At 46.3% G+C, this 22,899-nt stretch overlaps 1 protein-coding gene across 1 annotated transcript in view; it reads right to left on the bottom strand.

Annotated features, from left to right (window-relative positions):
- Positions 1 to 22,899, bottom strand: part of PLEKHB1 (pleckstrin homology domain containing B1) — a 41,258-nt gene that overhangs the window by 7,085 nt on the left and 11,274 nt on the right. Inside the window, exons 3-4 of the mRNA XM_054974734.1 lie at positions 16,347 to 16,449; positions 9,083 to 9,122 (exon numbers count right to left, since the gene is read on the bottom strand). Coding sequence (XP_054830709.1) covers positions 9,083 to 9,122; positions 16,347 to 16,449 — 143 coding nt within the window. The remainder of the gene's footprint in view (positions 1 to 9,082; positions 9,123 to 16,346; positions 16,450 to 22,899) is intronic.

The raw sequence follows: 22,899 nt of genomic DNA, 5'->3' as shown, positions 1-22,899 counted from the left end.
GGGTTCTTAGGGTGAATCCCTTGTTAGAGGCAGTACTGTAAATATTAACAACAACAGCATTCGATTTATATACCACCCTTCAGGGCAACTTAATGCCCACTCAGAGCAGTTTACAAAGTGTGTTATTATTATCCTCACAACAATCACCCAGTGAGGTGGGTGGGGCTGAGAGAGCTCTGAGAGAGCTGTGACTGACCCAAGGTCACCCAGCTGGCTTCAAGCGGAGGGGCTGGGAATCAAACCTGGCTCTCCGGATTAGAGTCCTGCTGCTCTTAACCACTACACCAAACTGACTCTCATAAATAAATAAACAAATAGATAAATAAATAAATGGGGGTCAATCCCCAGCACCTCCAGTTAAAAGGATCTAGAGAAGAGTGACATGAAAGACTCCAGCCTAAGACAGCGGAAAGCCGCTGCCAGTCAGAGGGTAGACAATATAGACCTTGTTAAATGATGGCCTGACCCAGTATCTAAGGTAGCTGTACATACTAAAATTGAGCACATGCATACACGTAAGATGGAAATAAAGTAGATCAAGAAGAAAAAGCAAGAAAAAAACATGTTTTTCATTTCTAAGAGTGATGCAAAGGCTCATCTGCCAAAATATTCCACAATAGGGGTGCGAGATTCAATATATCCGGTCTGAATATATACCGGAAAAATATCTTACTGGTATTTTTCCCTAGTATATTTGGGAATCCTGAATTCTGGAATAAAGTGGCCAAACGCACATGCCCAACTGCTTCATCCAGACTGGACCCCTCACTTCACACCCAAGCAGGCACTGCAAGGGGAGAGGAAAGTCCACCCCATTATCAGTCTGGCTGTTAAAAGGACCTTAAAGGGAACTAATGCACTCAAAGCGATTTCGTGTGTGCATGCTTAAAGAGGCTAGTTGCAACCTGGCTTCGTTGCATGGGTGTGGCCTCCCTTCTCCCCGAGGTCCAAGTCCGCAGTGATTTCAAGGAGACTGGGTCAAGACTCTGAAGTCTGAGGCTGGTGAGAGCCCGCTGCCACTTCTAGGCTCAGACGGGTGATGCAGTTTCGCTCTTAATTGGTGAAATTTGACAACTGAAGACTGAGCGGAACAGACATTTCTGCTGATCTCTCTCTGTCTCTCTCTGTCTCTGTCTCTGTCTCTGTCTCTCTCTCTCTCTCTCTCTCTCTCACACACACACACAGAGGCAGAATTCCAGCAGAGCTGCAGCAGCTCAAAGGGAAAGGAATACAGTCAAGGTCATCCATGCAGACAGGAGGCACCTCCTCAATGCCAGGGCTGTGCCAGTTCTTTCTTTATTCTATTCTGTGTCAAGAACATGGAGTTTTGCTATTTGTATACGCAAATATACATATATCTGCACACATCTGCAGGTCTTGGAGAGTGGGGGGGGGGAGGGACACCACCAATGGCATTGCGGCCCTTCCTTCCAATGGCTGGAAATCCAGCTCTGCGTTTATCTCTACCATCCAAATGGGAGCCGAGAAAGAGAGCACCTCTCAGTCATTTCCGTGAAGCCTGCATGGGATAGCTTCCCCACGGATTTTGCCCATGGTTAGGATCTGCCATCTCCCACTCCCTTGCCCTTCAGGGTGATGGATATAGATTTGGAGGTTTTTATATACTTGTTTTTATATCCTAAACCTATGCTTTTTCAGTATTACATGCTTTGCACTTTTTCTATGCTCAGGAGCCAAAGTAGTACTTGTAATGCAACCTGTAAGAATTTGACACTTGAAACAAGAAGACTTGAAACTCTGTAAGAACTGATATACTGCTTGTAGGGCTGCACTTATAAAATATTACACATACGTGTTATATTATTCTATAGATTCCAATAGAAATCAGTACCAGAGAGCCTTTTGTAGAAAACTGATTTGATGCAGCAAGCTGGTTTGGGCCACCTGCGGTATTATCTTTTGTGCATAACAAGGGCACCCCAAACGTAAGGCAGCTGTTTCAATTTGCTGCAGAATATGACTGCCTCTAAGTCTGCGCATGCATGCGCACACATGCGCACGCATGCACACAGCCCTGGGAGAAGCAGACTTTGCTCCTGTCATGTGCACCTACATGGTGAATTTCTCCAGTAGATTCCCAATATTTGACTGTTACTAACCAGATAGAACTTTTAACAATCCAACAGCTACCCAGCAGAGAAAAAAAATACTACACTCTCCACTCGCATCCAGCCACAGAAAGCTCGGCGCATCAGCCATGCACTCAGCAGGAGATGGAGTCCTTCGGTGTTTCTCTGCATGACTTGTGCACACTTCAGGGGGAGCAGGGAATGATCAAAGGAGGAACCCGGGAGAGGAGGAGGAGATCTGTGTAATTCTGCAGGTGGAGGGATTTTAAAACGAAACTTCGATGAATGATTCAACAAAGGGAATTTTTAACCAAAGTCCTTGTGAACATAAGAACGTAAGAGAAGCCATGTTGGATCAGGCCAATGGCCCATCCAGTCCAACACTCTGTGTCACACAGCGGCCAAAAAACCAGGTGTCCTCAGGAGGTCTGCCAGTGGGGAAGGGACACTAGAAGCCCCCCCACTGATTGCCCCCCCCCAAACACCAAGAATACAGAGCATCACTGCCCTAGACAGAGAGTTCCATCTATACCTTGTGGCTCATAGCCACTAATGGACTTCTGCTTTATATGTTTATCCAATCCCCTCTTGAAGGTGTCTCTTGTGCGTTCAAACCAGAGGCAAACCTTGATCCGATGCAGTAAAAATCTCCTCTCTTGTCCTCGTCTTTTACTTTTTCTTCCCATCTCTACATCTCCTGTGCAGGAGAGAACTAAATGGAGATCTGATAGAACCTCCAGGTTCAGAGGTAGTATACCTCTGAATGCCGGTTTCTGGGAGGCAACAGCAGGTGGAAGAGGCAATGGCCATCCCCCTCCTTGTGGGTTTGTCCCCTACTTGGAAATGGATTTTGGCCCAGGCGGAGCTGGGTCTCCACCGAGTTCTCCTCTTATCTTGAGACAATCTCCTTCTTGTGTTGACTTGGTCATGAAAATCTTCAGGTTGTTGTCTACAGAGTATCACACAGTTAACACCATTGGTCCAGGACTCCTAGCTGCACATGTGGAAATGGCCTCTGTTGAAAAGAGCTGATTCTGAGGTGAGAGCTCTGTCCGTGGACTTCTGTGGCGGCTTCCCATGTGAAAGGCAGAACTCCCGTCTCACTGGAGCTGCCGCAGTCCAGGAGTGCAGAATGTGCCCCCCTCAATCTCTTCTTCCAAGCCCCCCACCCAAGTCTTTCCTTAAGAAGCTCCGGCCCATCACCTTTCCTTAGGGTTGCCAAACCCCAAGTGGTGGCTGGTGATCTCCCGGAATTACAACTGGATCCCCAGGCCACAGAGACCAGTTCTTCCCCTGGAGAAAATGGCTTCTTTGAAGGTGGGCTCTATGGTATGATACCTGCTGAGGTCCCTTCCCAAACCCAGGCTTCTCCAGGCTCCACCCCCCAAATCTCCAGGAATTTCCCAACCTGGAGCTGGCAACCCTACTTTCCATGCCCGGTTGCCATAGCCAGGTCCCCACTGCTTATCACGAACTCGTAACTTCTCCTCTGCTTCCTATCATCCTATAGCCTATATTTACTTATACCACACTTTTCTTCCCCAAAGAGACTCAAAGCGGCTTACGACATCCTTCTCTACTTATTTCTCACAACAACCACCCTGTGAGGTAGGTGTGGCTGGGAGAACCTGAGTGGCCCAGCAAGCTTCCGTGGCACAGTGGAGATTTGAGCGTCTCTGATCCTAGTCTGACACCCTAACCACTATGCTATGCAGCCATCTCCAATGTCCATTGTAGGAACAGAGGTTGCACATTTTCTCCTAGGAACCATACAATTAGTGCTGGAGGGATGGGGCAAGGTTTTCAAGGGAAATCTGTTCCATGACTGGACTTGTGTTCTGACTAGGGAGAAGGGAGGGGAATGGCGGGTGTGCATTGGGGACTTTTTCAAGCATGCACGGTGCATTAAAGCACTTCTTTTTTGCAAAGCAGTATAAATACCTTAATCTCATATATGAAGGGGGTGTGCAATGAGATACACAGGAGGAGAGGGTGTAGGCAAAAAGGAAGCCTACCCCATCTCCCTTCCCATGTTTTCATCACGCACACAAACACGCATCACTTGAGGGGTTCATGATAATGTGATCCCATATGTAAAAAGTGTCTGTTTTTGTGAATAAAATTCTATTGAAGACTTAGGCCGTGCGGTCTTCTATTGCCCAGGATTTGCATTGGTATGTGAAAGATACCTTGAGGATATTTTATTACAATATCCTGGGAGAGCAGATAATGATAGACTAATTATACTACTTGCCGACAAAAGCAAATGGATAACCATGCAAATGGCAAAGTTCATTGCCAGGGTGAGAAAGGCGTTGTCAAAATTGTCTACTGCCATTGTGGCTGATGGATAAACGTTTTATTTTGCTGACTGACTGAATTGCTCAAATTGATGCTAGTTTTAGTTTTAACTTGTTGTGGTTTTAATGACCGTTATAAAACTGTATGGTATATGTTAGAGGTATTTACTGTTGCTGTGGTTGTTGTATTATAATCCAGATGTTGTTGACGTCAATTGTTAAGGCCGTGACCTATCGTAAGAGGGATTCATGGGAAAAGTAGCCATGAGCCCTGGGTCAATTTGACATCATTTGTTGCCCCAAGCCAGGCTTTGCCGCTGGCTGGGTGCAAGCGCTATGACCCAGCTTGCAGAAGTGCCAGCCCAGGAAGCAACGCTGGTTGCCTCCCATGCCACCGATGGCTGGGGCTCATTGTGCCACCTGAAACAGTCTCCTGGGTGGCCTGGCTTGGCCTGAGCCCAGCTTGCCCACAAGACAACTGACACCCCCACCTGTGGCTTCTGGGTGAATGGCCCTGAAGCCTGATTAGCTCAAATCCTTGGGCTTGGGGGATGAAGAGGCAGGCATCTTCTGAGCTCAATGTGTGCCAGCTCCTGCAATGGTAGAGGTCTGGGGGGGGGGTGCATCCTTCACAGAGACTTGTACTGGGCAGAAGGGAAGCAAGCCACATCCTATATCCTGTCATCCTACAGCCTATATTTACTTACACCTAAGCCCCTGCCCTGTCCATCCCTGGCCTCTGGGAGGCTTATGACTGTGCCATCCATTCCAAATCTGGGGAGATCTGACCAGTCTTTATTCTTTGTTTGCAAAAAGAGGGTTTCTCCACAATTGATAAAGCCCCTCTCCTAACCTGCAGAACCCTTCCTGGTCCTTAAATTTCCTCCTCCAAAGAAGGACAATGAACATTGTGGGGTGTATTCAGAGTTTCTGATATTTCACAGAATGTATTGTCGAAGGCTTTCACGGTTGGAGAATGATGGTTGTTGTGGGTTTTCCGGGCTGTATTGCCGTGGTCTTGGCATTGTAGTTCCTGACGTTTCGCTAGCAGATTCCAGCCACAGCTGCTGGCGAAACATCAGGAACTATAATGCCAAGACCACGGCAATACAGCCCGGAAAACCCACAACAACCATCATTTCACAGAATGTTCACAAACATCTTAACTGCTGAGGAGGAGGGATACTGTAAGGAAGTGATCTCAAAGAGATTCATTAGAAAAGGGATAGGTACTACAGAAGTTACTACTAGGGGTGTGCACCAGAAACTGCTTCAGGTTTACGCAAAGTGGGAAAATCATTTGGGATAACCTGAATCCTGAAGCGGCAAAACATTTTGGGATTTGGGTGTTTAAACGCTTCGGAAAGCTCCATAAAAATTCGGTAATCTTTACGGAGCATACCGAAGCTCAAAGCAACACTTTTCTTGCCGTTTGCAAGTGGCAAGAAAAGTGTTGCTTTCAAAGTTCAAACTTCCCACCTTGCTGCTTTTTTCAGTCAATGGGAAGGGGAGGGGGTTCCCTCCTCCCCCTCCCATCAGGTGAAAAAGCAGTGGGCGAAGTTTGAAAGCAACACTTTTCTTGCCGCTTGCAAACAGCAAGAAAAGTGTTGCTTTCAAAGTTTCAAACTTCCCGCTCTGCCACTTTGAAACTTTTCTTGCTGTTTGCAAATGCAAACAGTAGAAATGTGTTGTGGCTGCTGCTGTTTTATCCAAAACTTCCCAAAGCAATACGAATCGCTTCGGAAAGCTTTGCTTCGGGATTCCCGAATCGGCTCAGCAACGCTGAGGCTGATTTGGGAATCCCAAATCTTTCCAAATTGGACCTGATTCGGGTTAAAAATCCAAATCAGAAACCTGAAGTGTACATCCCTAGTTACTAGTATGTACTGTCTGTTGCTGTAAGTATGATCCTACTGGGTAGTTTTGTGTTGTTTAATATATCAGGTTTAGAATGGCTTCTGTTCTGTTTCAGCATTTCTTCAGCCCTGTATTGGATTTCTGCTGGTTTAAGTCTTTGAAAATTTGCAGTCATGTACCCTGTTACATTGTTTACTGAAATGTCGTTGAAATTGACCGTACAGACTCACATTGCATAACACGCCTTGAGTCTCAGTGAGCAAGGCGGACTATAAATAAAGAAAATAGGAATGTTAAAAAATGTTCAGTCAGAATGCATATGCAAAAGAACCTCCTCAGGATACAGTGAAGCCTCCCGCCATTAGCATTCCACACCCTGGGAAACTCTTACAGGATGACTCAGCTCAACCCCACCCCTCCTGAGTAGATACAAATGACCTGCCAACACCTTTTCCACACTGTGACACTGAGAGATCTCTGTCTTTTGGTGCTACACCTCTGAAGATGCCAGCCACAGCTGCTGGCGAAACGTCAGGAACTACAATGCCAAGACCGCGGCTATACAGCCCGGAAAACCCACAACCACCATCGTTCTCCGGCCGTGAAAGCCTTCGACAATACTTCAGTCAGAATGTTTACAAACCAGCACATCTGCAATGAAGGAAGGGGAACATCCCTTTAGGAAACCTCATACACCATGAAAGTACAGTTGTAGGATGCTGGGGAGATGGGATAAAAATGACAGCATCATCCTAGGAAGATCTACTCCAGTCTAAGTCCACTGATTTCAAAGGGCTTAGAGTGGAATGACTCTGCATTGCATTGCAGATTTCCTGCCTGGCTTCAAAATGAAGCAGTTAAACCTTTGGTTTCAAGCTCTTCTTTCTTGTACCTGCCTGAAACGCTACACCAGAGCAATTGATTTGCAACCAGACCGCGCGTATTGATCGGTGCCAGGCCAAGCCTGGAAATTGGAAAGACGCTTAGTTAAAAATAGAGCCGCATTAGAGGAAATGAGGCGGGCAACTCCTGATCAAAGCTTCAGGGATCCTGTCGGCATGATGCCAGGGGCTTGGCAATGCAGTTTGGGGGGGAAGGCACACACCAGCCTTTTCAGGCTGCAGGAGAGAGACTATAAGATTCCTCTCAAATGAACCCTCAGTGCGCAGTGTTTGAGGCCTGGGGCAAGGTGGATAGCAAGAGGAAGCAGTTCACCCAGGAAATGCACCCCCACATTGTTAATCCCCCCCCCAAAAAACCTTTACCCCACATTCTAGCTTTACCAGGAACAGAATGCACGAGTTGTTGGAAGCAGCTCTCTCAACAGCTGTTCCTTGGGGTCTCCCAGCTGAGCGAGTTATTCTCTTTGGGGCAAGAGACAAGTGTCATTGAATTCTAGAAGGAAATGAGGGCAAGGAAGCATTAGGAGCATGGAGTGGGGAGAAACTGTAGGGAGCGCCTCCGGTTCCCCCAGGTTCCAGTGCTGTTAGCTGCTATTGGTGCCTACCTTTTAAAGGTTATTTGTCCTACTTTTGCAAAACTGAAATTGCAGGATCCCACCAGATTTATGTCCCCTGGACCCAGCTAAACTACACGAGACAAATTACACGAGGACGCTCAAGTGAAGGGAGATGCAATGTTAGCTGGGAAGCATAGTTTATATTCCACTTTTCTCTACAAAGCCGGCAGAGATCGCTCCTCAGAGAGTTTGTTAATAATTGACAGAGCCTTCAGGGAGGCAAAGAGGAAATTAACAAACCCTCTGAGGAGCGATCTTTGCCAGCTCTGTAGAAAGGTGAAATTCAAACTACGCTTCCCGGCTAACATTGCATCTCCCTTCGCTTGTGCGTCCTCGTATAATTCGTCTCATGTAGTGTCTCCAAGACTGCAAGCAGACATCTGCTTACCTGAACTTGGTTTTCTTTGTGGGCAAATTGAGAATGCAGAAACAAAAACAAGCTAGCCCGCGATATACTGACTAAGATGTAATATTAAAGTGCATGAATAGCAGCATATAACAGAATTTGTCTATAGAGCATATCCAACAATCAAACATGAGTCCAACAGTAAGACCTTATATGACAGACATAGAACTATACATTTCTATATTAGAATATTTTCCACATATTTTCTTTGCATTATTGCTGTATTGACTGTGACTTATTACATCTTAGTCAGTATATCGCAGGCTAGCTTGTTTTTGTTTCTGCCAGTTCTCACCATGATTCTCTCTCCTTGTTGTGCTATATCGAGAATGCAGACATTAATTCATACGATGCTATTAACTAGAGAGTGTTGACCAGTTTTTCATTTGAAGTGTTTTTGCCCCTGTTGCACCAACAAAACATGACTAAAAAGAAAGAAGGTCTACATCTCCACAGAACAAACTGAAAAGGAAAGAAGGGGCATTCCTCTCTGCATGCTAGTTTCTTAATCCTAACCGAAGACAACTTCCTTCCTTCCTTCCTTTGCTGCCCAATTAGGGAGGAAGGGGTTAAATGTGGGTTCCTCTTTGATTAAACCAGATTCCTGGGGAACTGAAGACTAAATTTGGGGATCCACTCCAGGATATTCTCCTGCCCCCTAAAAATGTTTAAAAACCTGTGAACACAAATCTTGTGTGTTCAATTCACAAGTTCAGTTTTCCACTCTGAACTTTGGAGCTGAATTCCCCTTGAATCTTGGGAAATTCCCTACAATCTTCAATGTTCTCATCAGAAACGAATGCGGGGAGATGGGGCAGTAGCAGGCAGCTGCAATTCGAGCCTTTGGGGGGCATTTCAAGAGATAGGAATCATTGACTCACTCAAGGAATGGGTGGCAAAAGAGACTCACCTGCGTTGCCTTCGCTTCCAGAATTGCCATCTTCCAAGCTCTGTGAACAAAATCAGCACACGAGAGTTTAAGCAAAACAGTATCCAAGGAACCAGACACTTTTAAAGGCCACTAATCTCCTCCCTTCCCCAGGCTGCTGCAGAAAGAAACCGTGCTTTAAGGACTAGAAACTTGATGTTCATTTTAATGAAAGCAAACGTTCCCGGGACTCCAGAACGTGCCCAGTTCTGAGCTTCCAGGGCATGTTTGTGGAAGTGGGAAGACATTACTTCCAAACAAGTGCGTACTTTTAACTCTGGCGACTGCGGATTACAAAGAAACCAGTTTGCAAGGCAAATTCTTTTGCCACCCACCCCGGCATCGCCCACACAAACTGCATGTGGAATCTGGGAGCTCAGCAGGCTCTTTGAGATGACCGGCATGGAGGGTGGTGGAGCCGAGCCTTCACCATTTTCCCTGCTGATAGGAGAGAGATTGCAAACCGAAGGCCAACCCACTCCTTCACAACCACATGGGCTTTGCCATCCAGGGAGCCACAAGGAGAAGCTTGGTCTTAGATAGAAGAAGGGGGACACCCGCTGGCACTCAGCCGAAGCGCCCGGCGGAACATCTCTGTTTTACAGGCCCTGCGGAACTGTAACAGGTCCCGCAGGGCCTGGATCTCCAGCGGGAGACTGTTCCACCAGGCCGGGGCCAGGGCAGAAAAGGCCCTGGCCCTGGTTGAGGCCAGACGGATGTCCTTTGGGCCAGAGACCACCAGGAGTTGCTTGTCTGCAGAGCACAACACCCTGCAAGGGACGTAATGGAAAAGGCGGTCCCACAGGTATGCAGGTCCCAGTCCGTGAAGGACTGTATAAAGAGTTAGAACAAAGAGAAGCTGGAAAAGATCTTGCTCTGCAAGTGTGCTGTAAAAACTCAACTGTGCGCAGTACTGATTGGCAGGTGCCAGAGATATCAAGATATTGGCACTGTCCAACTCCCGACAGTGTCTTTTTAAAAATGGTCCAATGTAAACTAAAAGGATGAATACGTAAATAGATAAATGTGCCTTTGACACTGAACAGCGTGACCGTTCCACTTTTGCAAATCGTGGCACCGGAAGGAAGCTGGCCTCCGGCTGCAGATGAATAACAAATGAACACATTACATTGGCTTTCCTCTCTCCCTCCAGGCTGAGATTTAAGGCCCAGAGAGACCAATGGGGAAGACTAACCTGGCTAGTCAAGAAGACGGGGTTAGTTAATTGAGTCGAGTTTGTGGAAGAAAGCAAGCTTCTCCTTGTGGCTCTGATGATCTGATGATATCTGGCTTGCCTGGGCTATCCAGGTCAGGACACATGCCAGGCTACCATACAGCTAAACAAAACAAGTCAAGTGGCACCTTATAGATTAACACCATTTATTTCAATATCAGTTTTTGTGAGTCTCAGCTCACAAAAGCTCAAATCGTGGAGGTAAGATCGTACTTGGAATTCTGCTTATCTGGAGATGAATTCTATAAGATTGAATTGATAGGATTGAATTGATAAGATAGGCCGCCGTCACACGACCATAAATTTAGCGCCAAACTAGCGCCATCTCCCGCTGAATGCTCACCTTGTTCCGGCTCTCTTGCGATTTCGCCATTCTCCCCAATTCACGCTTTGTGACTCTTTATGTTGTCTTTAGCCACTTCCATGTGAATGCCCTGGATCGACTATGAACGCTTTGCAACGCCAAAACGCTCATTCCCCCCGATCATCTGTCTCACCTAACACTGATTCTCCTGCCCTACACTCCCACAAGCCCCAGCACGACCCGCAATTAAGCCTCAAAGTAATTTTTTTTTAAACATCAGCCTTATAGCGCTATAGCACTATTCTGCCATGGGTGGGAAACCTCTGCTACCTATCACAGTAGGCTTTTGGGTTGGCCCAGCACAACATTGGTATAATAGAAGAGTGATATAGCTCAAATATGCGTAAAAAATACCAAAAAAAGGGGAGGATTTTTAGGGCCCCGTTTCCAGAGGCACTTTGACTGACCGTCAAATTGCGCTTTTCCCTTTTAATGTGACTGACTGGAAGTGCAAGCAGTCATCAAAAGATGGGAGAATCCATTCTAATAATGATAACAGAAGAAACAATTTCTAGCGCAAAACTGACGAAATATGGGCCCCGTGTGACGATGGCCACAGAATTCTATAAGAATTCTATCTTCCCTTCACATATCTGAAGAAGCGAGCTCTGACTCATGAAATCTCATGTAGAAATAAACGTCATTCGTCTAGAAGATGCCACTGGACTTGTGTTCTATTTTGCTGTAACAGAATAATACGGTTACTCCTTTCCTATCTCAAGGCAAACTCAGGAGAGGCGATAACGGTCTCAGCACCTTTGCGATCTGGGAAAATCCTCTGCCACACTGACAAATACTTTCCTCCTCTTGCTCCGAGGAGGCAAATTGCTGCTACCAATTTTAGATAGAATCTCTGCCGTGACGATTCCATTAAAACCTCCCCTCCGGTTATTAAATGATAAGGCACGTTTGGTGGTATCCTTTTCTGAACCTGCCGCGAAGGTGACAAAAACGATCCAGCACAACGTCTAAGGTTCAGTTTTCACCCCTTAATGCATTTTATTCCGGATGTATGATATTCTGGTTTTAGTTATCTACCTAGAGTTTATCTGGTGGGGGTTATAGTTGGGTACTGATATACTTCGTCTTGTACGTGTTAAGTGATGTGAGATTCTTTTTTCATAGTTTCAGGATGTCTTTGAATTGCTTCGGCTTTAAGTCACAGAAGTGAATAAATACACAAGGAAATGGCTTGGCTTCTTCCCACCCTTCTTGAAATATTTTCTCTAGGCTGGGAAGAGCCTGATGGACTCCAGACTTGCAGTTCCTGTGGGCATACCGTCCCAAAGAGTCCCTAGAAATACAAGAGGAGATGTTGCCCATAGAAAATGCTGATAACGAGTTCTTTGTGGACGGCAGCAGCTTCATGGAAGAAGGAAAGAGATATGCAGGTTATTCTGTAGTGACTGAGCATGAAACAGTGGAAGCTGAACCCTTGCCTGCTTCCTGGCCTGCACAAGCTGCTGAACTTCATGCACTTACAAGAGCGCTGCTGTTGAGCAAAGCTATCTCTGTTAATGTGCACACAGATTCTACGTACGCCTTTGGAGTAGTTCACGCCTTTGGAGCATTGTGGAAGGAGAGAGGCTTTCCAACAGCCAATGGAACTCCTGTGCAAAACCAGGAGCAGTGTGCAGCCCTCCTTTCAGCAGATCCATTAAGCCCAGCGCCGTGGGTTTTGGTAGGCCAAAGTTCTCTTAGGTGGCCATTTTCAGTCCTGGCATCTGGAGAAGCTGGGAACTGAACTTGAAATATTCTGCATGGACACGTGCTTTGCTACTGAGCTGCAGCCCTCCCACATGGCCCTTCCACATTTAGTGTTTTTTAAATTTCAAATTTGTATTCCGCCCTCCCTGCAAGCGGGCTCAGGGCAGATAACAACATATTAAAAATACAATTAAAATACAATTAAAAATTCATATTCATTAAAAACAACACATTTAAAACAAGATGGTGGACAGCCTTCACAGGGAGGGTTTTATACACCCCTTTCTTCCAGGCCGGCGGAGGCCCAGCCTCAGCCACATGCCTGGCAGAACAACTCTGTCTTGCAGGCCTGGCGAAAAGATAGTAGGTCCAGCATTCCACCAGGTGGGAGCCAGGACCAAAAAGGCCCTGGCTGTAGTCGAGGGTAGGCGGGCCTCCTTGGGGCCAGGGACCACCAACAGCTGTTTGTCCCCTGATCGGAGTGTCCTCTGGGGAATATATGGGGAGAGACGGGCCCGTAGATCGTCACTGGACTGGCAGTTGTAAGACAGGCACCATTCCTTGGGGACCGATTTTTGGAGGTGCAGAGTCCCTGGCCTGCCAGAATCCCAAAAATCACACTTGTTTGGGGATGAAGGCAGTGTCACACATGGCTTGTGGAGACATCATATCACAGATGTTCAAGTGTTATGTGAGAAGCAAAGAGCCCCTAAGTTCAGCCACAAGAATCATTACTGGGGCATCCTGCTTGTGCATTTGCCAAATTGTGAATGTGGGAAACAGTACCGAAGAGAAAAAACAATATTCCGGAGACAGGAGAGAAAAGCTGGAAAATGGAAGTGACCTGAATCACACACACCTCCACCCTACAGTTTCCCCATAGCCAGACACTAAAGGAAGAGCGAGCAGATTGCAGAGCGGATTGTAAGCGCAATGCCCGGTGACGTGTCCGCTTCCCGGTGACGTGTCTGGCAACCACGGTGGAAGAGTCAACAAGGCTGCAGAACCTCTGAAGGGGATTTCTCTAATAGGATTGCACTTGAGAGCAACACTTCTTAGCAGCATTCGTCAGAGCAAATGACTCCAACAGAAGAGAGGGGTGCCCTGCAAGTTGCCTCGAATTATCTGTCTGAGGTCCTCCGCCAGGGAAGCCGGGAAAATAATCTGAGCTCTCTCTAGTCACATGCGAGAGGCAGAGAATGGAAGGACCTCCATTTGCACAACCCACTGGGACTCCGGCAGCCTTATCTCTTGTCCTTTGTATCTGAACGGCCACAACGCTTACGCCCAGCTGGCTGGGCTGTATTTGTACAGCCCGGTCTTGCCTGGCGTCTCTCTGCTTGCACGAGGCAGATGATCAGGGCAATTGGATGGCTGCCTCCGCACACGTTGGATAATGCACTTTCAACGCACTTTATCAATCGTTTGAGGTGGATTTTTTGTTCCGCGCACAAAAAAAATCCGTTCCAAATGATCTATAAAGAGGATTGGAAGTGCATTATCCAACGTGTGCGGAATCACTCCAGGTCTGGGTTGCAAAGAGAAATGCATCTCCGTGCTCACTTCTCCCTCAGCCCTTTAAATCGGATTGGGCAGCGCAGCTCTGTGCTCCCACCTTGTCCACAGAGGGATCGCATCGCAAGCTCATAGCCCAAACTGGACACTGCACACTTGTGACCCCAGAGCTGCCTTCCACCACATGAAGTAGCTGCTGTGCACCCAGCCAGACCATCTATTGTCTCCTCCAGGGCCGTTTCCAGACGGCTTACCTGCCTCTGGAACGTTGCGCCATCTTGCGGGGAAAACGCGAAATATTGCGTTTTCTCACGCGAGTTTTGCGCGACGTCGTGCGAGATCTTCCCTCTGGAGATCAGGGGGCGGGGCCACCGGCCATGTGACCATTTTTAAGAGGTGCCGGAACGCTGTCCCACCGTGTCCCTGCTGAAAAAAAGTCTTGGTCTCCTCTAGCTGGCAGCAGCTCTCCAGATGTTCAAGCACAGAAAGGTCTTTCCTACCAGTGGCTACGGAGAAGCTTGAACTGGAGACAGCAAGGATTGAATTGGGAGCCTTCTAAATTTATTTAGATTTATATCCCGCCCTCCCTGCGAACGGGCTCAGGGCAGCTAACAAGAACATTCATCATACTTTAAAACTATATACAAATAATTAAAAACAACACAGAAAATTAAAAACTAAATTTAATACAAAACTGGTGTCACAGACAATACAAGCTACGATAAATACCTTAAAACCTTGGATATAGCTGTGGCACAGGCACAGGGCAGCCGCCAACAGAGCACGGGACGTAGCAGGCAGGAGATGGACAATTCGCTGGCTCTCAACCAAAGACCAGGTGGAACATCTCCGTTTTGCAAGCCCTGCGTAACCGTAACAGGTCCCGCAGGGACTGGATCTCAATCGGGATTGCGTTCCACCAGGCTGGAGCCAGGGCTGAAAAGGCCCTGGCCCTGTTTGAGGTCAGACGAATATCCTGTGGGCCAGGGACCTCCCAGAGTTGGTTATCCGCAGAGTGCAAGGCCTTGGAGGGACGTAGTGTCTCAATGGCAGGTGTTCTGCCATTTTTTTTTAAAAATTACAACTTGCAAATGATCAGACTTATCAATAGTATCATTACTATCAGCAACGAACAGGGATAATAATGAACGTATTGAGGTTAAGACTTCCGCACAGTAAGTCTGTGGCATAGTAGGAACTTTAAAACAGGCATAATCTCATGTTTCTGTTGCCACTCTTTCTTTCTCTGGACTGTATAAGTTCTAGGGGGGCGTTGTTTCTGCCTCCTCCAAGATCTGCTGGAATGCAGATCCTACAGGTCCAATAGGCAGCCTCCTCAGGGGGGTATTCCAACCAAGCACAATTGGCAAAATGCTGAGCTCTAGAGGACCTCTCGGTGCGAAAACAAAACTTGGGAGCCACTTAGGGCTGGAGAGACCAAGCAATACCAAACACGAGGAATAGATCAAGAACACCAAACTTTCACGACTCGTGTCTGTTAACCAGAGCATAGGGGTGTTCCAAACCTCTATGCGAATATTTCAGGTGGCAGTGGAAGGTGAAGTGGAGACAGGGAGAGAGAGAGACCTCCACAGACTCATGCCTGCAAGTGGAACCTGTAGGGTAGGACTGACTGGATGCCTATGATAGGAAGTGCAAATTTTACACATTAAAGCATTAAATCAGGTAAAGGTACCACCTGCCAACCAGTAAAAGTGTTGGGATTTTTACAAGTGTCATTCTCTTTCAGTCATGAAAGAGTTAGTTTGTGTTTAGTTAGAGATAACCAGTTTGCAGACTAGTTAGATGTCGAGTTGTCCTTCCCGCCAGCGTAAAGGGGAGTTGCATGCTTAATGAACAGATCTAGGATTGATTATTGGCTGACCAGGTTTATTGGGGGGGGGCAATTAACATTCTTCCCTTTGTCCAGGACACCATTGCTCTCCAGTTAGTTAGACCGTTATCTCCAGGATGTAGGAACTAAGTCAGCTCTACTTTACTTTATCTCCAATGTAACCTTTATTATTTTTCCCTATATGTAGTAAACATTTATTTTAGGAGCTGAACACACATGTGTCTGTGATTCTTTATCTGCTGTGCAAACTCTCTACTTTGCGACTAAATTTATCCAACCAAAAGCCTTGCCGTGGGACGGATTCTGACTGAGGGCTCGGGCTCTGGACCAGAATCATACCATAGGTCCAGATTAATCTCTGGGATCTCCAGTTACAGGACCAGGTAGCTGGTGATGGGAAAGAATCTCTGCCTGGGATTTTGGAGAGTAGGCATCACTGAGGTCGATAGGCCCGTGGCCTGGCTCAATAGAAAGTAGTTTATATGCAAAGGAGTATTCCTATGCATAAACTATACAGCCTCCTACTTCATCTCGCCCTGGGAAAGCTCGCCCACCACAACCCGCGACTCACACAGCGTCGTCCTCGCTTTCGGCACACAGCAGGGTTTTGGAGCCATCTCTCTGCATGATGCACATCAAACACTCGCGGGTCCTCCCATCGGGAAGCTGAACATCTAGAAGATGAAACACAGAGACACTCAAGGAGGGTAAGAGAAAGGGCTGCGGACAAGATCTTGGTGCTTACTAGCAGAGGACATGACGCATTTTGCATGCGGAAGGCCCCAGTTCCAATCCTTGGCATCGCCAGTTTGTGCATCTCCAGTAGCAGAGTTGACAAAGACTCAGGGCCAAAATGCACAGTGCGTGTGAACTGAGTCATGACTCGAGCACCTAACAAGGTTGCAAATCCAGAGGAGTTGGCCATGTTAGTCTGTAGCTGCAAAATAGTAAAGCGTCCAGTAGCACCTTGAAGACTAACTCTACCGTAGCATAAGCTTTCAAGAACCACAGCTCTGTCCGTCAGATGCATGCATCTGACGAAGAGAGCTGTGGCTCTCGAAAGCTTATGCTACAATAAAGTTGGTTTGTCTTAAAGGTGCTACTGGATTCTTTTCTATTTTGCAACAAGGTTGCCATCCTCCAGGTTGAACAACAGGTGAACTGTGACAAACTAACTATGCAAACTAGTTAACAGGGAGAATGAGATTGAGAGTGATGATATGATATACACGGCATGAATTGTTGGCTTGGCTGAATCCCTTGAGGAAAGTCCGTCTGAAACAGGCATGCAAACTGGCTCCTGGGACAATGAAGCTGGCCTGTTTTCCAGCGATTCCTTCAACTATAAGCCTAATATGTCCTTTGCTTTTAGTTGTACTATTTCCACACTGAAAGACGGTTTGTGTTGTACTTGGACAAGCTAGTCCATACTGCTTAGAAACAAGATGGTGGCATAATAGAAAAGAGTCCAGTAGCACCTTTAAGACTAACCAACTTTACTGAGCATAAGCTTTCGAGAATCACAGTTCTCTTTGTCAGATGCATGTGATTCTTGAAAGCTTATGCTCAGTAAAGTTGGTTAGTCTTAAAGGTGCTACTGGACTCTTTCAATTTTGCTACTACAGACTAACATGGCTAACTCCTGTTAACTGGTTAAATGTTTTGTCTGTTATGACTCTTTTTTTCAGTGGGACTGCAGTTTGTTAACGCTAATTAAGCCAGAAGTATTGACTGTGCAACCTTGAATACTTGAGTACTTTAGTAATTGTATATTTTTGCACTTTATAAAGACTTTAGATTTTGATACTAGAATGTTTGTTAACTAGTTTGCACAGTTAGTTTGTCACGATTCACCTGTTGATCTACTTTTTTTCCTATGATTCTCTTTTTCCGTCATCTCTAGGTGGGTCCTGGAGACCTCCCAGAATTCCAACTGATCTTCGGAATACAGAGATCACTTCCCCTGGAGGAAATGCCATCTTTGAAGGGCAGACTCTATAGTAGGATATCTTGCTGAAGTCCCGTCCCAAATCCCACCTTCTCCAGTAGAGTTGCCAGCTCCAGGTTGGGAAATTCCCAAAGATTTTTGGGGTGAAGCTTGAAGAGGGGAGGATTTGGGGAAGAAAGGGACCTCAGCAGGGTACAATGCCGTAGAATCCACCCTCCAAAGCAGCCATTTTCTACAGGGGAACTAATCACTGGAGATCAGTTGGAATTCTGGGAGATCTCCAGCCACCACCTGGAGATTGGCAAACCCACTCCCCAGGCTACACCCTTAAATCTCCAGGAACTTCCTAACCCAAAGTTGGCAACTTTAGTGCCTAATGTGACTTGTAACCACATTTATGTTAGAGGGAACTCACCTTCAAAGGGTTTCATTGCTCAGTTCAGCTCAGGAGCGCGGTGAAGTGAGAAGAGGCTTCAGGTTTCCCCTCCACACCATGGGCCATTTCCACACACGTTGAATAATGCACTTTCGATGCACTTTCGTAATCCTTTAGAAGTGGATTTTTTGTTCCACACATGGAAAATCAATTTCAAATGTTCACTAAAGAGTATTGAAAGTGGATTATCCAACGTGTGTGGAAGCAGCCCATTTCTGTAGGCAAAAATGGCGTGGAAGGGAGGTTTGAAGCTCCTCTTCCCCCACTCACAACCCTTCTGAGCCAAACAGAGCAATGGATTGCTTCAAAGGGGAGTTCCCTCAATCATATGCGTTACTACAAGTTGGGTCAGGCAACTGTGTCTTATGTCACACACACTGTGCATTTTAGCCCTTAGAACAGCTGCAGCTGGGGAGGGGGAACAGTCCTGGTTTTCATGTTTTGTGGTTCACTGGAGGATTATTGTTTTGATATTGTTATCAATATCTGCTTGAAGCCAGCTGGGTGACCTTGGTTCAGTCACAGCTCTCTCAGAGCTCTCTCAGCCCCACCCACCTCACAGGGTGATTGTCATGAGGATAATAATAACATACTTTATAAACCACTCTTGAGTGTGGCATTGACCAGAAGGGCAGTATATAAATCAAATGTTGTTATTATTATTGTAAATTGCTATTGTGTAGATATTCCATGATATAATTAGCATATTTAGAGAATATTTATATACTATTAGCATTTAATATATATATTTTGCTGTACACAGTGGTTTGTTTGGTTTTTGCATCCCTTGGCACTGTAGGCCTTGCATTTTCATACTGGTTTTCATTCTCAGCATCGTGAGAATCTCCATGTTTTAAAATAAAGTTTCTAGCCCTTATGACTGCAAATTGCACAGGCAATACTGGATGGCATTTCAGAAGCTAAAAGGGTGTCTGAAAAAGATATCCAGTCCCATGGGGGCAGGCAGGGTTTTGAATCCCCACAGAGCTCATTTTTCTTTCCCATAATTAGAAAAAATGGAGGAAAAAACTATATTGTAGGCCCAACCTGTGGCTCACCTGTCAGTGGATCGAATTCCAGGCTCCAGGTGCCAACCTTCACCCAGGTATTCGGTTTAAGTTGTTTGTTTTCTCCAACATTTATAATGCTTTTCTATTCTGCACTAAAACCGCTTTTAGCTTCGTCGTTTTCCTGCTGTGATCATTGCTTATCGCTTGTGGTTTTTTGCTTTTAAATAGTATGAGGCACTTCCAGGGGTTTTTCCCCCCCAGGGAGACTCCACCAATTAATGTGAATAGCAGCGCATGAATGAAATTGTAGAATTATGCAAAATATGAGAATCTCATTCAAAAACTTCTTCAGTTCGAGTAATTCATTCAGGCAACAGAAACCCAACTTTTCTTGATATACAAACGGACAGTCAAATCCTATGTAGAATTTCTCTGGAACTGAATTTTAATTTTTCTATAGGGCCAAGGATAAAGCAGCTCCCTAGATCCTCTTAAGCAGAGTTAAATGCCTTCCGCCTCTTTGAGCAACTAGCAGTAAGAGAAAATGTAAACATAATTCCAAAACTAAATTTAAAATGGCAGCAGTTGATTTACCCACCCACCCCGAGTCGCATGAACTAGTATTCTTCCTCCCATTCTAGAAGAAGAAAGAGTCTTCATCCACCCTTAACTTACCATTACTTGGAAGCAATCAGCTTAATGCAATCTTTTTAAAAAAAATTAAAATCTGCATTTTGCTTAATGGTGCCTACTGCTCATTAAACGACGTTGAAAGCACTGATTAAAGTTACTAGTTTTAACATCCTTAGTAATTCAGCTTTTCCGTTTCTTTGCTCGGGAACCATGTCAGACTAAAACAATCTTGTAATTAATCAAGGGGTTATTATCCCACTTGTACATTTCTTAAAAAGTCGGCCTTGAAAATTAGCTTTCCACAAAGGCTTCTGGAATGTGCCCAGCGGTCTAAGAATTATGAAATGTTAACTGCTGGAGGCGAGTGGAGTCGGGTTGAATTGTGACGGGTCGAGAGGGGGAAAGCAGGGGAGACACTTAACGGTCATCACCTTTACATAAAAAGGGTCCTGTTGGGTCCAACCAAGGGGATAATCAGGGCAGCATCCGATTTCCAACCGAGGCTTGCCACATGCTTCTAGAAAGCTGAGAAGCAGCGCATGAAGGCAGCAGCCCCCCACCTATGGCTTCCCCTGCAGCAACTGGAATTCAGAGGCCACACGTCCCAACATGCCCGTGTTTCCAAAATGGTCAATTAGGTTTTCAGGAAACGGGCAATTCTGATATCACCTTGACACAGGGTGCATGTCTCTATGTGCTCCCAGTGTGCCTCTGTGCACCCGCGTGCATGTGTGCTGCTCTGGAGCAATCCCACGGCAGAAAGAGAGCAACCAAGCCTAAAGTCTAACAATGCAATCCTAAGAAGAGTTACTCCAGTCTAAGCCCTTTGATTTCAATGGGCTTAGACTGGTGTAACTATTCCTAGGATTGCACTGTAAGTTGTGTAGCGGTCAGAAGGCCAGACTAGGAACAGCACGTCAGAAAACCAGTGTGGTGTAGTGGTAAGAGTGCCAGGTTCGAATCTTCGCTCTCCCATGGAAGCTTGCTGGATGATCTTAGATCAGTCATACTCTCTCAGCTTAACCTACTTCACAAGGTTGTTGTGAGGATAAAACGGATGATGTGAGCCGCTTTGGGTCCCCATTAGGGAGAAAAGCAGGGTAAAAATAAAGTAGATAAAAATAAAATAAATGTAGAGTATAAATGGAGTAAATAAAGAATAAGCTGCAGACAGGATCAGAGGCAAGGCCCATTATGCTAGTAAACGCAGCATTGTGAACCTGGGCAGATCATGAGAGGGAGGGCAGGAAGGGTTACATCAGTGCTTAGTTCTCGTGCCCCCTTCTTACGTGCCCAGGGTAAGGCTGATCGCCACCTTGGGGACAGGTAGCAATTTACCCCAGGCCAGTTTGGCTAGGGATCCTGATGGTGTTTTGCTATCTAACAAAGTAGGTGGAAAAACACATGTGGAGGAAATAAGCAAGTCTGTACGGTGAAACTAATTACTGTACCATTTACTAACTATGAATATTTGGTGTCTATTCACAAAATGCAATAAACTCTATGAGTATATAAATAAACAACAGTATAGCAGACATATACATCAACAATAAAGCCACAATAAACTACTCCAAACTGCTCTACAGTAATCACAACTCTTAAGTAAACCCTATGGTTTTCATAGTCCAACAGGTGTACTACAAAAGCAACAAGGAAACGCTCTGCCCCAAGGGACCTGGGTGTATAGTTTGGTGATCTTGGGAGGAGAACACAGCGAAAGGGGGAAGGGGGAGGCGAAGAAAGCAGGAAGCAAATGTGAGCACCATTTATTTATATGGCATGTGCTTGCCTCCATTTCTCAGCTCAAAAACTGGCTCCCGTAGGCATTTACAGACTTCTTAAAATAAAAGGTACAATTTTAAGAGTTTCAGGTAGGTAGTCATGTTGGTTTGCAATCAGACAGCAGGATTTGGGTCCAGTGGCATCTTAGAGACTGAAAAAGGGAGCTCTGACTCTTGAAAGCTTATACTCTGAAAATCTTGTTGGTCTCTACGGTGCCGCTGGACCCAAATTCTGCATTTAAAAAAAGAGAGATTAAAGTAGAATTTTAAAAGACACTTGGGAATGGGCTTCTTGCTCTAGGCTCCATAGAAGACTTCTGCTTTTCTCTCGCTGGCCTTGCTGATGGCTAGGGGTAGCCAAGAGAAGAGGTGCTTTCAGCTGGAGCAAGATCCAGGCAGGTGAGAGGGCCTGGCTGTTGCCCCTTTTCCTTCTTACATGCCATACTCAGGGTTTGTTGCATAAAATAGCTCAGGGCTTTTTTTTCAGCTGGAACGCGGTGGAACAGAGTTCCAGCACCTCTTGAAAATAGTCACATGGCCGGTGGCCCCGCCCCCTGATCTCCAGGCAGAGGGGAGTTTAGATCATCCTCCGCGCTGTGGCTGTGGCTGTGGCGTGCTGTGGCGTGGAGGGCAATCTAAACTCCCCTCTGTCTGGAGATCAGGGGGTGAGGCCACCGGCCATGTGACCATTTCCACCGAGGGTGATTTAAACTTTTAAAAACTCCCCCCTTGTTCCTGCTGACCCAAAGTGACATCATTGTGTGGTCCTGGGAGCGTGCACACCCTTTGTGCATGCGCATGTGGTACCAGGGGCGCCACCTCCCGCCAGGAGTTGCCCCCTGTGCTGGCAACCCGCTGAGTTCTACCATCTCTTTTTCCCAGAAAAAAAGCCCTGAAATAGCTAAAGGAGACGCATTAAGGGGTTCCAGCCCCCTGACAAAAACGGAACCTCTCCCCGTAACCGCTTTGGCTGCTAGACACTGAGCAGAGATGCTTTTCAGTTGCCCTGGGCAACCTGAACGGTCTTGAGCTTTCTCCTCTGCCGTATGTTTCGTTCCTTCAACTCATGTGGAAAGTCACACAATGGGAGGCTCAGGTGTCGCACAGCTCAGCTGCATCACACAGCATTTAGAAATGCACACGGCCTGTGCTGTGGCCCCTATCAGTGTTGGAATGTGTCGGCGGTGATGGGAAAAAGCAACCCGGCACGGCACCGCAAGTTGGCCCAGACTGGGTTTGGAACAGAAGTGCTTTGTGCTTGCAAATTCTCGGGGGTGTATTCGCACACCTCTCCCCTCCTGTAAGACTGCTAAAGG

The sequence above is a fragment of the Eublepharis macularius genome, chromosome 3, assembly GCF_028583425.1.
Source record: "Eublepharis macularius isolate TG4126 chromosome 3, MPM_Emac_v1.0, whole genome shotgun sequence".
Lineage (NCBI taxonomy): Eukaryota > Metazoa > Chordata > Lepidosauria > Squamata > Eublepharidae > Eublepharis > Eublepharis macularius.
Note: the sequence above shows the minus strand (reverse complement) of the source record. Positions and strands in the feature narration are given on the sequence as shown.